The 14,471-nt window shown below is 51.4% G+C and overlaps 1 protein-coding gene across 3 annotated transcripts in view; it reads left to right on the forward strand.

Moving 5' to 3' along the window:
- CAMK2A (calcium/calmodulin dependent protein kinase II alpha) overlaps nt 1-14,471 on the forward strand; it is a 70,110-nt gene that overhangs the window by 25,613 nt on the left and 30,026 nt on the right. For all 3 annotated transcript variants that reach the window (XR_004033086.1, XM_030826617.1, XM_030826624.1), the window contains exons 4-11: nt 6,386-6,440; nt 7,171-7,236; nt 7,357-7,429; nt 10,465-10,567; nt 11,946-12,029; nt 12,167-12,261; nt 13,234-13,356; nt 13,735-13,818. Coding sequence is in view for 2 of the 3 variants with exons in the window: in XM_030826617.1 (XP_030682477.1) it covers nt 6,386-6,440; nt 7,171-7,236; nt 7,357-7,429; nt 10,465-10,567; nt 11,946-12,029; nt 12,167-12,261; nt 13,234-13,356; nt 13,735-13,818 (683 nt within the window). In the remaining variant the exon portion in view is untranslated. The remainder of the gene's footprint in view (nt 1-6,385; nt 6,441-7,170; nt 7,237-7,356; nt 7,430-10,464; nt 10,568-11,945; nt 12,030-12,166; nt 12,262-13,233; nt 13,357-13,734; nt 13,819-14,471) is intronic.

The raw sequence follows: 14,471 nt of genomic DNA on the forward strand, positions 1-14,471 counted from the left end.
GCCCCCCTTCTTCAGCCCTTGTGCAACTGGGGGGCTGATCCCTGCCTATCAGGGTCCTGAGTCATGAGGGTAGGAAGTGTGGCTTTGAGAGCTAATTCTGTCAGAGAATCGCTGTGGGACCTTGGGCAGGAGCACTGCCCTCTCTGAATCACTTCCCCCCATCCTCATGAGGGAAGGGCTGTCTGGACCAGCGTCTTGGGCACCTTGTGAAAAGGTAGACTCGGATTCACTGGGCCTGGGATGGGGCCAGGATTTTGAAGTTCTAACACGCTCTGAGGAGATGCCAAGCCTGCTGACTCATAGACCGCACTGAGGAGAAGGGCCTAGGTGATCGCTAAGGACTCTTCCAACTCTGACAGCCACCACGCCTTCTCACAAGGCAGGGAAGCCTCTCTCTGTGCCCAGGGCCCCAAGGGTTAACTCTCCTGCCAGAGAGAAGCATCTCCATCTGCTATTTATACCCAGAAGGCACCTCCCCTTCCCTGCACAAACAGCAGCCAGAGGCTCCGGGACCAGCATCAGAGAGACATCCCTGGGCTGGCAGGGAGCAGCCCTGGTTGAACCCTGGTCCCTGACCTACTAATGTCCTCGCCGTGTGGCCTTCAGCAGCCCCTGCCCATTCCGGGCCCCCAACCCCCCAGCTGTGTGATGGAGGGGGTTGAGAGTGATCTCTGACTGTAAGATCTTATGGTCCTTACAGAGGCTACCAGCTCCAGTGGAGGGAGGGGAGTGTGTGTAAGTGTGTGAGAGTGTGTGGCGCGTGTGAGTGAATATGTGTGTGAATGTGAGTGTGAGTGCGAATGTGTACATGTGAGTGTATGTGTATGCATGTGTGTGTGTATGTGACAGTGTTGGAGTGTGTGTGAATGCGTGTGAGTGTGTGTGTGAGTGTTGGGTTGTGTGTGAATGCCGTGTATGTGAGTGTGTGAATGTGTGTGAATGTGTGTGTCTGTGTAAGTGTGTGTGTGTGAATGTGTGTATGTGAGTGTGTGAGTGTATGTGAGAGTGTGTGGAGTGTGTGAATGCACGTGTGTGAGTGTGTGAATATGTGTGTGTGTGAATGTGTGTATGTGAGTCTGTGTGTGTGTGTGAATGTGTGTGTGAACGCATGTATGTGAGTGTGTGTGAATGTGTGTGTGAATGTGTGAATGTGTGTGTGTGTTGCTGCACAACTGCAGCTATCTCAGGTCAACACTGCCTCCTCATGTTGGCACCTGCCTCTCCCTCTCATTCCCAGCTCTAAAATGGGGAGCAGTAGGTTATGGCTTTGGAGCTGACAGACTACAGCTCAAATCCTGAGTTTGCTGCTTCACTGCTGCGTGACCCTGGACATGCTGCTCCACCACTTTGAAGCTCAGTTTTATCTGGAAAATGGAAATGCTACCCATCTCATAGGATTGTGATGATTAAATAGGCCATAGCACAATGACAGTCATTATCATTAAGCTGCCCCCCTTTTCCCCAATCAACACCTTCCCTCAGAACAACCTTGCCTGAAGACATCCTCTTGCCTAAAACTCCATACGATTGTCATTCCTCTGGGCCATCAGGATCTTTAGTCATCACTGGAGGCACTATATTATATATAACGTGGTGGTTAGGAGAATGGGGTTTGCAGTCAGACACCCGGTTTCAATCTCAGCTCTGCCGTTAACTAAGTGTTTGAGCTTGGGCAGACTGTGAACCTCTTAGCCTCAGTATCCTCCTCTATGAAGTGGGGATAATCACAGCACCCACCTTCTAGGACTGTTGGGAGGGTAAAATGAGATAGTGTAAGTAAAGCACTTGGCACAAAGCCTAGCGTGTGGTAAAAGCTCAGAAATGGTAGCTATCATCATCATCATCATTATTGAGTCATTTACTCCTTCCTTCATTCACCTGATGTCAGGTGCATCGTAGACCCACCCCATGCCAAGGTCTCTGCTAGGCACTGAGAATGTGCAGGAGAAGTGAGGATGGGGGATGGGAGTGGGGATGGTGGTGATGCGCAGGCAGGACTGGAAAGCAGAGCTGAGCATCCAGCACGGGAAGACCCCAGAGGAGCTTTGAGCTGCTGTCAGGGCTGGAAGGTTCCTTGGAGGGTGCACTTTCCTGATCCTCCAAGTATCTTCCTTCAAAATTGTAATCTTCCCAAAGACGTGCAAAGAGGTACAGATGTGGGCTCAAAACCCGAAAGGTGAGCTTGTGCCTAAAGAAACTGGACTGAGTCCTGTTCAGCCTGCTTGGCCAATCTAGACAAGGTTACTACTGGTCGCTGCTTCTGTGTGGCGACTGCCCAGTCCCCAGGGGACCAGGTCAGTGAGGTCCCAGGTCAGCCCAGTCCCCAGGGGACCAGGTCAGTGAGGCTCAGCACAGGTCAGTCCAACTGTGTTGCGCACAAAGCATTTACCTCCCAGATCCTTCTTGGGAGAGGTCGGTAACCTGCTGTCTGTACCATCACCACCTGCAGATGAGGGAGACGCCAGAAGGCCACCCCAAGGCACAGGGGACTTGGACTGTGCTAGGGACAACCTGAAAGTTTAGTAGGTGATTTGTGGTGGGGAAGGGAAGTATGGTAGGTCAGTGATGAAGATGACAATATCTCCATTTATCGAACTCTTCCTAGTGCCAGGTGCTGTGCTAAGTGGTTTATAGGAATCATCACATTAATGACCACAGCAGTCCAACGGTATTAGCATTACTGTTTGGAAGGGAGGCTCAGAGAGGTTAAGTCATTTGCCCATAGCTACATAGCTTGTAAGAAGTGGATCTGGGAGATGAACTCAGCAAGCCTGACTCCAGAGCCCTTGTTCCTAGTCCTTCTATTTAGCTTCCCAAGTGGATATCACAAATGTGGTGTCAGGGGGACATGCAAATAAGAGAACAAGTACTGTCCTTCAACCTCCAAGAAAAAAATACACTGTTGGAAAATCACAGGCATGCCAGAAGTGCATGAATCAAGCTACATAAATAAAAAGCTAGGTTACAGATTTGTTTGTTCTATGACAATATTTTAAACAGTCAAAAGTGACAGAATGACTCAATGGGCACAGACACGTCAGTCACTCCACCAGGAGACAGGACCATGATGATAGCCTATGGCCCTTGAATCTTGGGCTCCGGCTGAGTCGTTCCTCAGGCAGCCTCCACTGATGGAAGGGGAGGCTTTGTGTATGAAAACAGCCCTGAAACAAGAAATCCTGTCTCCTGGGCTCTGAGGTGTGACTTGACCTCAGGGACTGAAGCCAACTCTACTACCATCACGTGTGTGGTGCACTGCAAAAGTAGGGGCTGAATTCCAACCCATGTGCCCCTTGCCCAGCTGCTCAGAGGGGTAGCCTCTTACTGTCAACACAAAGTCACCATCTGAGTGAGAGTCAGCTCTGGAGAAAACCTGCCTCAATTCTGTCCATTTCCCTGAGACCTGAGGACATTCTCTAAAGAGGCTGAGGCCCCGGGTCAGAGGGTAGATCTGGGACCCCGGTCTTCTTGGGGCTCCTTCCAAAGCCTGTGCTTCTAAAAGCCCTTTCTGAGATGATTCTAGCTGCAGCTTGGCTTCTCAGAGCTCCTTACACTCAGGAAAAGGAAGTTAGAGACCATGGCCCACCAGAAAGAATAGGAGAGGATTCACTCCCCAGAGATCACGTGGAGGAAGGCAGGGAGAGGGAAGAGTCTTTTGCAAAACTTTACCTTGATACACTAACAATACAAGTTTATTGCAGACAAATGAGAAGACAAATACTTTTTAAAGTATCTCCTATAACCTCACATCTAGAATTAACATTTAATGGTATATGCTACCATATGATATATGATATATGTGCCTTCTCAAGGACTGTGTACTTACATATATCATCTCAGTTCAGGTTCCCTGGAAACAGAGCCTGAGTCAGGGATTCAGGTGCTGTTAGCATCCCGCACTCCAGCACGTGGGGTTTGGATGCACCAACTTACCAAAGGGCTTCTGGGCAGGGCCCAGGTATAGAACTGCCAGATTCTACACACCAAAAGTACAGTTAAATACACATTGACACTTTTTTTTTTTTTTTTTTTTTTGGAGACAGAGTCTCACCGTGTCACCCAGGCTGGAGTGCAGTGGTGCGATCTCGACTCACTGCAAGCTCTGCCTCCTGGGTTCACGCCATTCTCCTGCCTCAGCCTCCCGAGTAGCTGGGACTACAGGTGCCCACCACCACGCCTGGCTAATTTTGTTTTGTATTTTTAGTAGAGATGGAGTTTCACTGTGTTAGCCAGGATGGTCTCGATCTCCTGATCTCGTGTTCCACCCGCCTCGGCCTCCCAAAGTGCTGGGATTACAGGCATGAGCCACCGTGCCCTGCCTGAATTTTTTATAATAAAATGTTGAAAGGAATTAAAGCAGAATTACTTGTGCCTTTAAGATTTTGCTTTAGAATATATTTAAAACATCTTTTAGTCATTATTTATAAATATATGTCATCATTAAAGAATGTTTTAAAATTTCATTTTATTATTATTATGATTATTTTGAGACATTCTCACTCTATTATCCAGGCTGGAATGCAGTGGGGCAATCTTGGCTCACTGCAACCTCCACCTCCTGGGCTCAAACAACCCTCCCACCTTAGCTTCCCAAGTAGCTGGGACGACAAGTGCCTGTGCCACCATGGTCAACTAATTTTTGTATTGTTTGTAGAGACGGGGTTTCGTCATGTTGCCCAGGTTGGTCTTGAACTGCTAAGCTCAAGTGATCCACCCGCCTCAGCCTCCCATAGTGCTGGGATTACAGGGTGAGCCACTGCACCTAGCCTAAATTTTTATTTCATTTTATTTTATCTTATTTTATTTTAGTTTTTATTTCTTTGAGAAGGAGTCTTGCTTTGTCGCTCAGGCTGGAGTGCAGTGGCACGATCTTGGCTCACTGCAACCTCCACCTCCTGGGCTCAAGCAATTATCCTGCCTCAGCCTCTGGAGTAGCTGGGATTATAAGCATGTGCCACCATGCCCAGCTAATTTTTGTATTTTTAGTAGAGATGGGGTTTCGCCATTTTGGCCAGGCTGGTCTCAAACTCCTGACCTCAGGCGATCCACCTGCTTCGGCCTCCCAAAGTGCTGGGATTACAGGCGTGAGCCACCTCTCCCAGCCTAAATTTTCATTTTAATCTGTGCCCCTTCCCTCTTCATCCCTGGTGCCCATCCACCTCTCCCTACTGGCACCAGCTCTGGGGTATCTGATGCCTGCCTCTCTCCAAACTTTATGTGCAAATATGAGAGCCATAAACAATTCAGGGGACGCAATATTGAGTCAGAAATATATGCACATGGCAAATATTCAGATGGCACTAGGATTCATAGTGAAAAGTGAGTCTCCTCTCATGACCCAACTCCCCCAATTCCCCTCCCCAGAGGCACCCCCAGTGCCTGCTTCTCGGTATTCTTCCAGAGAGACTTATGCCATATATAAACTTAAATACATCCTTTAAAAAAGTACTACGCATACTGTTTTGCACTTGGCTTTTTCACCAAGCAACATAATTTGGAGATGACTCTGAACCAGTAGATACATAACTGCCGCATTATTTTAGCAGCTGTGCCATTTTCCATTGTGCAGATGAATCGTCATTCACTGAGCCAGCACGCCCCTGCATGGACATTTTTAGGCTGTGGTGCAGGGAAGGATGTGAGCCCTGTCCTGTGAGAACTTGCTCTTGACTGACAGGATTCGGCCCCAGAGTCAGCCCCAGGACTCAGGCCCTTCCTTCTAATAGCTCAGGGGTGCATGCTGGGAGCCCTGGGCTCCTGGGAGCTTTGCCTCTGTTCTGGGTAAATGGAGTGTGAAGAGATGGCAGCTCCTCAGCATGCCAGAACGCAGGGACCCTATCACTCCTGCCTCTGGCCTCCATGCTCCCTTATCTCCTCAGACTTGGGAGCAGAGCAGGATATTAGCTCAGGCAGCACTGAGTGAGCACCAACTGCATGCCTCCTGGAACTCTCATAACAAGCCTGCAAGTCCAGGAGTTTCATTTTCATTGTCCGGGCAAGGAAAGAGAGGCTCAGAAAGGCCTAGCAACTTGCCAGGAGTCACGCGGCTAGTAAGTGGCAGAGATTGGAGCCACAGGCTTTCCATGACTTGGGCCTGTCCAGCAACCAAACAGGGTTTTGGAGAGGGGAGGACGCTAAACTCTGACCTAAACAGGCATCTTTCATGTTGAAGCCCAGCCCTCTTTCAGTAATGCCTGAGGCCTATTCAGACTCAATGCAGTGAGCCCTTTTTCACCGGCGCTTGTCAAAGCACCTGGCACCTGGTGTGTACTCAGTGACTGCCTGGGAGAGTGGGGTGTTGGATATACACGGGAGGGGAGAAAGGGAGGGCGGGCCTGTGCAGCAGTGTGTCCCGCTGTAACCAACTGCCTTGCCCCGCCCACAGTCCGACTACATGACAGCATCTCAGAGGAGGGACACCACTACCTGATCTTCGACCTGTGAGTTTGGCCCCGCCCTGGGATGCACCAAGGGTGTTGGGGCAGCGTAATCAGTGATGGCCTCACTGGACCTCTTGGGCTGAATTCCCTCTTGTGGTCCAGAGTTTCCCCAAATGTGGTGGGCCTGCCACCCAAGCAGTGCAAGCTGACTTTCCTAAAACACCAACAAACACTTTTAGCTTTCATCCTATATTTATTTTTGCTTCTCTTCTATTTGTGGCCAGTGATGCTGGTTTTCCATTTTCAGTGGCAATATAAAGTTTCCTTCTGGAATATGTTTAATTTTTTTTTGAAGAGTGTTGATTCAAAGAGAAGCAATAATGAAATGATAGGCCACAGTAGTTCCTGGTATGCCAATGAAAATCAGTGATGGGGCCAGTCTCATCGATAAAAAATAGCCCTTGAGATACTGATCATGGGGGAGGCCATAGGCTTCCTGATGAGCCTAGTGATGTGCTCTGAGTGTCCCTAACCTCCTGACTCCAGCCTGGGTTAGGTGGGAAGAAGGGCCGGGGATGAAGGAGGAGAGGGGACTGGAGTCAATGGAGGGGTGCTCTGGAAGACAGGAAGGGCATTGCAGCAGGGGACACCCCCGTGACCCTGGGGCCCCTCCTTTTGTGGCTGAGGTCCTGAGGTCCCTGGGCCCCATCCTTAGCTTCCTGGAGACTCCTCCAGATGAGGCAGCACCTGTCGCCTCTATCGGAGGGTGATTCCATGCCTGTCTCCCCAGGGTCACTGGTGGGGAACTATTTGAAGATATCGTGGCCCGGGAGTATTACAGTGAGGCGGATGCCAGGTGAGTGTCAGGTGCTGCCTGGCAATGGCACCCGGGGACAGGGCACTCTTGCCTGCTGTCAGCTTCTCAGGGGAGGCCTGTGCTCACACCACCATGACCCCTTCCTCTCTCTCTCCCTAGTCACTGTATCCAGCAGATCCTGGAGGCTGTGCTGCACTGCCACCAGATGGGGGTGGTGCACCGGGACCTGAAGGTGAGCAACCCGCTGTGGGTGTGGCTCACCCCGGAAGCCCCTCTCTCCTCTGCACGTCCCTACTCCTGCAGAGCCGGACATTATCAGAATCCCTTTAATTTCTCTGTGTTAGGCTGGAAGGTGGGGTGGGTGAGATTATTTTCCCCACTCTTCAGATGAGGAAACTGAGCTCAGGAAGGTAGAGCATCTGTGTTTGGGCCCCTGCTCTTCCAACTCCCAGTCCACATGCTTTGTGCCAGGACGGGTGAGCTGCAGTTATACTGTCATGACTGGCTATGGTGGGTGGGGAAGAAGGCAGGCTGGGTCCGAATCTCAATCAGGCCACTTTCTAGCCATGCAGCCTTTAGTAGCATGACCTTCCTGAGGCTCAGATTCTTTACAATAGGGGTTGCCATAGCAACCTCTGCATAGGGTTGGTGAGGATATGAAATGAGATAGCACAGGGCCTGGTATACAGATGCATTCTTAGTCTTGTTCCTGCATCTCTGGCAGGCCAGGGGAGAAGAAAAACCAGACTCTAGGCCCGTGCAGTTCTCCTTCCTTTTACCTGAAGGAGATTGCAGAGTCTAGGACTGGCACCAGCTGAACGGCCTTGCTCCTTCAGCAGGGACTTCATGGATCTCCGCTGCTGATCCTCATAGTATCAGTGGCTGGTAGTTCATATTGTCTCCATTTTGCAGAGCAGGAAACTAAGGCTTAAGAGTTCAAGCAATTTGCCCAAGAACATGCAGTTCAATTGTCCTTAGCTAGGGTGGGGGAACTCTGGCCTTCTAACCCCAGATCCTGTGACCTTGGGAGTCTGGTGCCAAAAGGTCACTCTATCCAGCTCCTGCTTCCTCTGCAGCCCCTTCTATGGTGACCCTGCCAGATGTCCATCAAACCTCTGCTTTTTATTCTTCAGTGATGGCAAACTCACTTCCCTTGGGGTAGCCCCTTGCACCACTGGGGAACGCTCTTCCCTGCTGGAGGGGCTTTGCCCTGAACCTTAGTTCTGCCATTTGGAACCACACAGAGACCAAACCTCCAGCTTGGAAGAGCCCCAGAGGGACTCCAGCAGCTTTGTTGTAGCTGCTAAGTCCCCTGCAGGGTGTACCCACCCCTGCCACAGTCCTCCCGGAATGTGATTTCCAGGCCAGCCTCATCCTGGGCACCCTCCCTGGGCGTGCTTCCACTGGTCTGGGTCCCTCTTTGGGGCACAATGCTCTGAAGAGAGCCCCTGCCCCTCTCTGACTGTCCTGGGCAGGCCATGGCTTCTCTCCTGAGCCCTAGGCAAGCTCCCTGTGGCTCAGTCTAGATGAGATGAGTGTGCACTCCAAGAGGGTCTCCAGCCAGACTGCAGGGCAGCTCTCCCAGAGGGCCTGTTCCCATTATAGCTGCAGCCCCTGCACTGGAGGAGGAAGGAGGAGAGGCAGCCCAAATTTAGGCCACTCTGGATACAATAATTAGTGGCACATTCATCAAATCAGGGCAGGACGGCTACCGAGACCCAGGACATGTTAGGAACATTGTCCCCAGAGGACAAAGGAGTCCTTTGAGCCAGGCGGAGGGAGCTATATTTGTTTGGGTCCAGCCTAGCTTTAGACAGTGAAAGGTCACAGGTGGGACCCTTCGGAAGTCCCACTGGGAAGGGGATCAGAGGAGGACTCAAAACCAACAGTCTTCAGAGACTCTGAGCCCCTCCCCAAGCAGAAAATAGAAGTACTAACATTTACCAAGCACTTACTGTAGGCCACAGCGAAGTGCTTACACAGATTATCTCAGTTAATCCATGCACCGCCCCATAAGGTAAGCATTTTTCTCAGAGGAAACTAAAGCTCAGAGAAGTGAAATAATTTGCCCACATGTCATGGCATAGAGGTGGGCAGCACTGGGATCAGAAACTGGGACTATCTAAGCAAGCCCACAGTCTTAGCGCCCCTCCATCCTGAGTCTCAGGGTGAAGGGACCAGCAGGAAGTGGAGGAATTCTGGAGGCTGAGCCAGTGCAAAGCAGCAGCCTTGGTGCCCAGAGGCCAGGTGTGGGACCTTCCCAAGTCAGCTTCTGGCCCCATATATAAGCTTCATCATCTTTCAGCCTAGAGCAGTTAAGATATAGTCAGACTTTGCCTCGATTCTGGCTCTATCCCTTACCAGCTGCATGATCTTGGCCAAGTCACTTAACCTCTCTGAGCTTCAGTTTTCTCATCTTTATATACATGACAAATACTTATTAAGTGCCTGCTATGTGGCCCCCCAACCTAGGTGCTGGTGATACAGTGGTGAACAGGACAGATAAGGAACTCACATTCCCCAGGGCTGACAGATGATAAACAAGCACATAGACAGATGGGAGAAAATACTGCAAATTGTGATGAGATCTGTGAAGGTAACAACAGGAGCAAAGACACAGGATGCCTGAGGGCTTCCGCTCTAGATAGAGTAACCTTGGATGGCCTCCTCCATAGGGTGACATGAGACTGAGGGCTGGACAAAGTAAAGGTGCCAGCCTTGTGAAGCTTGGGGGAGAAAAAATTAGAGGAGGAAAACAGGAGGTGCAAAGGCCCTGAGGTGGAAACAAGATGGACTGTTTCAAGGGGTGTAAGAAGGCCACTGTGGAAGATGTAGGTAATAATACCTACCCAAAAGGGTTGTTGATACATGAGATGATGCACGCAGAACACTTAACCCAGCAGCTGGCATATAGTAGGGGCACAATCAATGCTGCTGCTGCTGCTACTGCTGCTGCTTTATTGTGGTGGTGAATGTACTACCCCGCTCTCACCTCAGCCCAGCCCCAGACCTTGAAGTGGGGAGGGAGGAGTGGCTGTTGGACAAAGGGCCTTTCTGTTGTAGCAGATGGAGGTCTTGCCATTGGATAGCCCCTCTCTGGGGACTGAGACTCAGGAGCCTGAGGCGGGGCTGGAGATGAAAGCAGGGGCCCCGGAGGGCCGGGCTGTTCTTCCTGTGAGCCCAGGCCCCCAGAGGTGAGGCTCTGAATCTGCTGACTGTCTCTTGGCGCTTTCCTCCCCTTCCTCCCTCTTCTCTGGTCCTGACAAGCCTGAGAATCTGTTGCTGGCCTCCAAGCTCAAGGGTGCCGCAGTGAAGCTGGCAGACTTTGGCCTGGCCATAGAGGTGGAGGGGGAGCAGCAGGCATGGTTTGGTAAGTGGGGTGGGCTGGCAGAAGCATTGGGGGTCAGCACCCATTTGTGTTGACACATAAGCCTCTGGGAACACCCTGCCTGTGTGGGTATGGCTGGAGATGCTGTTGGGCCAGCTGGGGCTGGTAGAGCAGAGGCCCTGTCCCACCCCGCCTCTGAGCCAGTGGGCAGCACCTATCTGTGTCCCCAGGGTTCAGGCATGGGACCCTATGGGCTTCCACAGGGCTCCCTGGGGCCCCCCTCTCTTCTTTCCTGTCACTCCCCTCTGCCATCTCTCCTCCCCAAAGGGCTCCCTGTGGTTGAAGGCCTTAGGGAAGTTTCCACAGAGCTGCCCTAATAGTGCAGGTGCTTGAGATTATTACCTGATTTTATAGATGAGGAAAAAACTGGCAGAAAACTTGCAGAAAGTCAAGAAAGTTTAAAAGGGGTAGACGAGGACTTAACTCAGATGATCCAGCCTGCTTTGTGATTTTGGTGTAACTGAGTCTCTTTCAGCTACCTGGGAGTACTTTTTAGTGGGCAATATTGAACCATGGTTAAGAACCAGAGTTCTGGGTTCAAATCCCAACTCTGCTACTTATGAGGTATGTGACTTTGGCTAAGTCACTTCACCTCTCTGTGCCTTCGTTCCTCATCTGTAAAATGGGAATAATAATTGTGTGTTCCTCAGGAGTGGTGCCAGGATTAAATGTGACCAGGCATATGAAGTGCTCAGCCCAGTGCTTAGCATATACACTCAGTAACTTGTAACTATTCTTAAAATTACTTGTTAGAATACCTCGGGTGTCCATTATTTGAATTGACCCTCTCAACAACCCTGGGAGGCACTTAAGATAGGAATCCCTAATCCTTCATTTGACAGATGAGGAAACAAGGACTAGAAGATAAAGAGATTTACCCAAGGGACAAAGTCAGCTAGGACAGGCCTCCCGACATCCCATGACCAACTCCAACAAGGGGGTGCAGAGTGGGCTTAGCTCTCAGCCTGGAGCTGACATGGCAGGTGCATTTCATCTTGAAGCCACCAACAATGGATCGCTAGTGGCTCCTGGAAGAGTGGTGCTGAGAAGCTTATGATCCTGAGTCAGGACCCAGTAGGAAGGAGCTCTGTGACTGATTACTACTGGCTCTGAAGTGGGAAGTGGTGACAGGTGTGCTAGGTAGTTGTCGATCTGATCTAGAGGCTTTGCTGGCTCATCAGGCTTATGTCTTGAGCCGACTGGGGTTGCATAATACGAGCCCAAGTGCACCTGAGGGGCAGGGGCTGTTTTCCTCAGCTCCAGAGCAATCCTCATCCCCTCTTCCAGCAGGATCTTGCTCCAGGTTACTTACGAGACAACCTCTGTGTATGTGTCTGCCTGTCTGTGTGTCTGGGAGCAGGGTTTGCAGGGACTCCTGGATACCTCTCCCCAGAAGTGCTGCGGAAGGACCCATACGGGAAGCCTGTGGACCTGTGGGCTTGTGGTGAGTTCATCCTAAGGCCCTTTTGTGCCCCTGGCTGCACCCCGGCCTCTGGGCTCCCCTTTCTCCTTTCCCATCACTCCCCTCCCGCCATGTCTCCTCCCCACAGGGGGCTGAAGGTTCTCTGGTCCTCTCTCCAGGGGTCATCCTGTACATCCTGCTGGTCGGGTACCCCCCGTTCTGGGATGAGGACCAGCACCGCCTGTACCAGCAGATCAAAGCTGGCGCCTATGATGTGAGTGTTGCTCCTCTCTTTGGCCCCCATCTTCCTCTGGTGCCCTTCCAATGAAAGCCAGCGCCAAGCCACTCTCTAGTTCTGGCACGGGGTGAACCCCAGGGGAGCATGAAGCCTGACCAGGGCCAGGTGGTTACCATGCTGTGCCTAATGATTGGAGATTTATCCTGTGGGGCCCCAGAAGGCAAGAAGCAGCACCTGGAGTGAGGAGTAGGGGAGAGGCGCCTCCCAAGCCAGGATTTCTCTCTTTCCCTCTCATATATACAAATAATAATAATAATAATAATAATGATAATAATAGCTAACAATTCTATAGCACTCTTTTGAATGTTTTACACATATTATTACATTTAATCCTCACACCAATCTATGACATAGGTGCTGTTATTATTCCCATTTTACATATAGAGAAGCTGAGATACAGAGAGGTCAAGTAACTGCCCAAATCACCCAGCTAAGAAATGGTAGAGTTGGTATTTGAACCAGGCAGTCTGGCTCTACCATCCATGCTTCTAACTACCAAGCTACATTGCTTTTATGCAGATAGCTATTAAGCTCTGTGCTGTATGTTTTATATTGTATTTAATTCTCACAACATCTCTAGAGATAGCTCAAGGGGTCATGTGACTTACCCAGGTTACACAGCCCAGGAGGCAGAGCCAGGACTTGAACCCAGGCCTTTTGATTCTGAAGTCTGGGCTAAAGCCACTGGCCAGCTGCTCTCCAAATAAGGCACAGTCTCAGAATGATGGTTGGAGGGAGGCCTCCTTTCCCTCCGCTGTGTTCTGATTTGTATGGGGCCAGAGGGCCCTGCCCCTCCCCTGCAGTGAGGAGCCCCAACTCCTCCTGGTGTGGATGTCCAAGTGGATGGGCAGTAGGACCCCTGCCTGCTCCCCTGCCAGTCAGGGGCTGGGGGATCGCAGGGGTGGCCTGGGGCAGGCTGGGCAAACCTGGCCTCTCTGCCCCTTCCAGTTCCCATCGCCGGAATGGGACACCGTCACCCCAGAAGCCAAGGATCTGATCAATAAGATGCTGACCATTAACCCATCCAAACGCATCACAGCTGCCGAAGCCCTTAAGCACCCCTGGATCTCGGTGAGCCTCCCTCAGCAGGACCTCTCCCAGGAGCCCCTCCAGACCTCATGATCCAGGCCCCCACAGAGTTCTGGCCCTTCCCCTGGCCCATGGGGCCGAGAGGGCTTAATCCAAGAGGCTGCCCCTGCTGTGGTTCTCAGGGGTAATGTGGAAACGAGGAGTGAGTGTTCTGGGTTGGCATACAACTGACAGTGCTACTGGCATTGAATGCCTGGTGCCAGGATGCTAAACACCCTGAAACATCCCCTAGAGCAATGAATCGTTCTCCCCAAGACGTCAACCACACCTCCATTAAGATGCCCTGCTGAAGGGTACCCTTGGGTGGGCCTGTCTTCCAGCCTGCCTTCCACTCACAGCCCTCTCCCCTACTTCCTCCAGCACCGCTCCACCGTGGCGTCCTGCATGCACAGACAGGAGACCGTGGACTGCCTGAAGAAGTTCAACGCCAGGAGGAAACTGAAGGTAACAGGTCCTCACCCTCCACAGTCCTGGCCATGGGACTAGCTCTGCTTGGGTCTCCACAGAGGCCAGGAGACTCGCTCACTAGTTCTTTCCTTCATTGATTCAATAAGCATTTATTGAACACCTACTGCATACTGGACCGCAGTCTGGGCTTGGGGAGTGAGCGGTGAATGACTGAGCCCTTGCTCTAGTGGAGAGGACAGACAAGTTCCTGGGGCGTTACGGGGCAGTGGTGAATGCCATGCCTGGGGAAGCCTCAAGATGGTGGGAGAATGCAGCAAGACAATGGTATTCTGGGTCTGGAGCCAGGGGCGTTTAAGCTGAGACCTTGGAGGATAAGCAGGTATTAGCCAAGTTAGAGTCAGAATGGGAAAGTGTGGCCGGGCACGGTGACTCATGCCTGTAATCCCAACACTTTGGGAGGCTGAGGTGGGCAGATCACCTGAGGTCAGGAGTTCGAGACCAGCCTGGCCAATGGGGTGAAACCCCGTCTCTACTAAAAATACAAAAATTAGCCAGGCATGGTGGCACATGCCTGTAATCCCAGCTACTCAGGAGGCTGAGGCAGGAGAATTGCTTGAACCTGGGAGGCGGAGGTTTCAGTGAGCGAGATCATGCCATTGCACTCCAGCCTGAGTAACACAGAGAGACTC

The sequence above is a fragment of the Nomascus leucogenys genome, chromosome 2 (genome assembly GCF_006542625.1).
Source record: "Nomascus leucogenys isolate Asia chromosome 2, Asia_NLE_v1, whole genome shotgun sequence".
Classification (NCBI taxonomy): Eukaryota; Metazoa; Chordata; class Mammalia; order Primates; family Hylobatidae; genus Nomascus; species Nomascus leucogenys.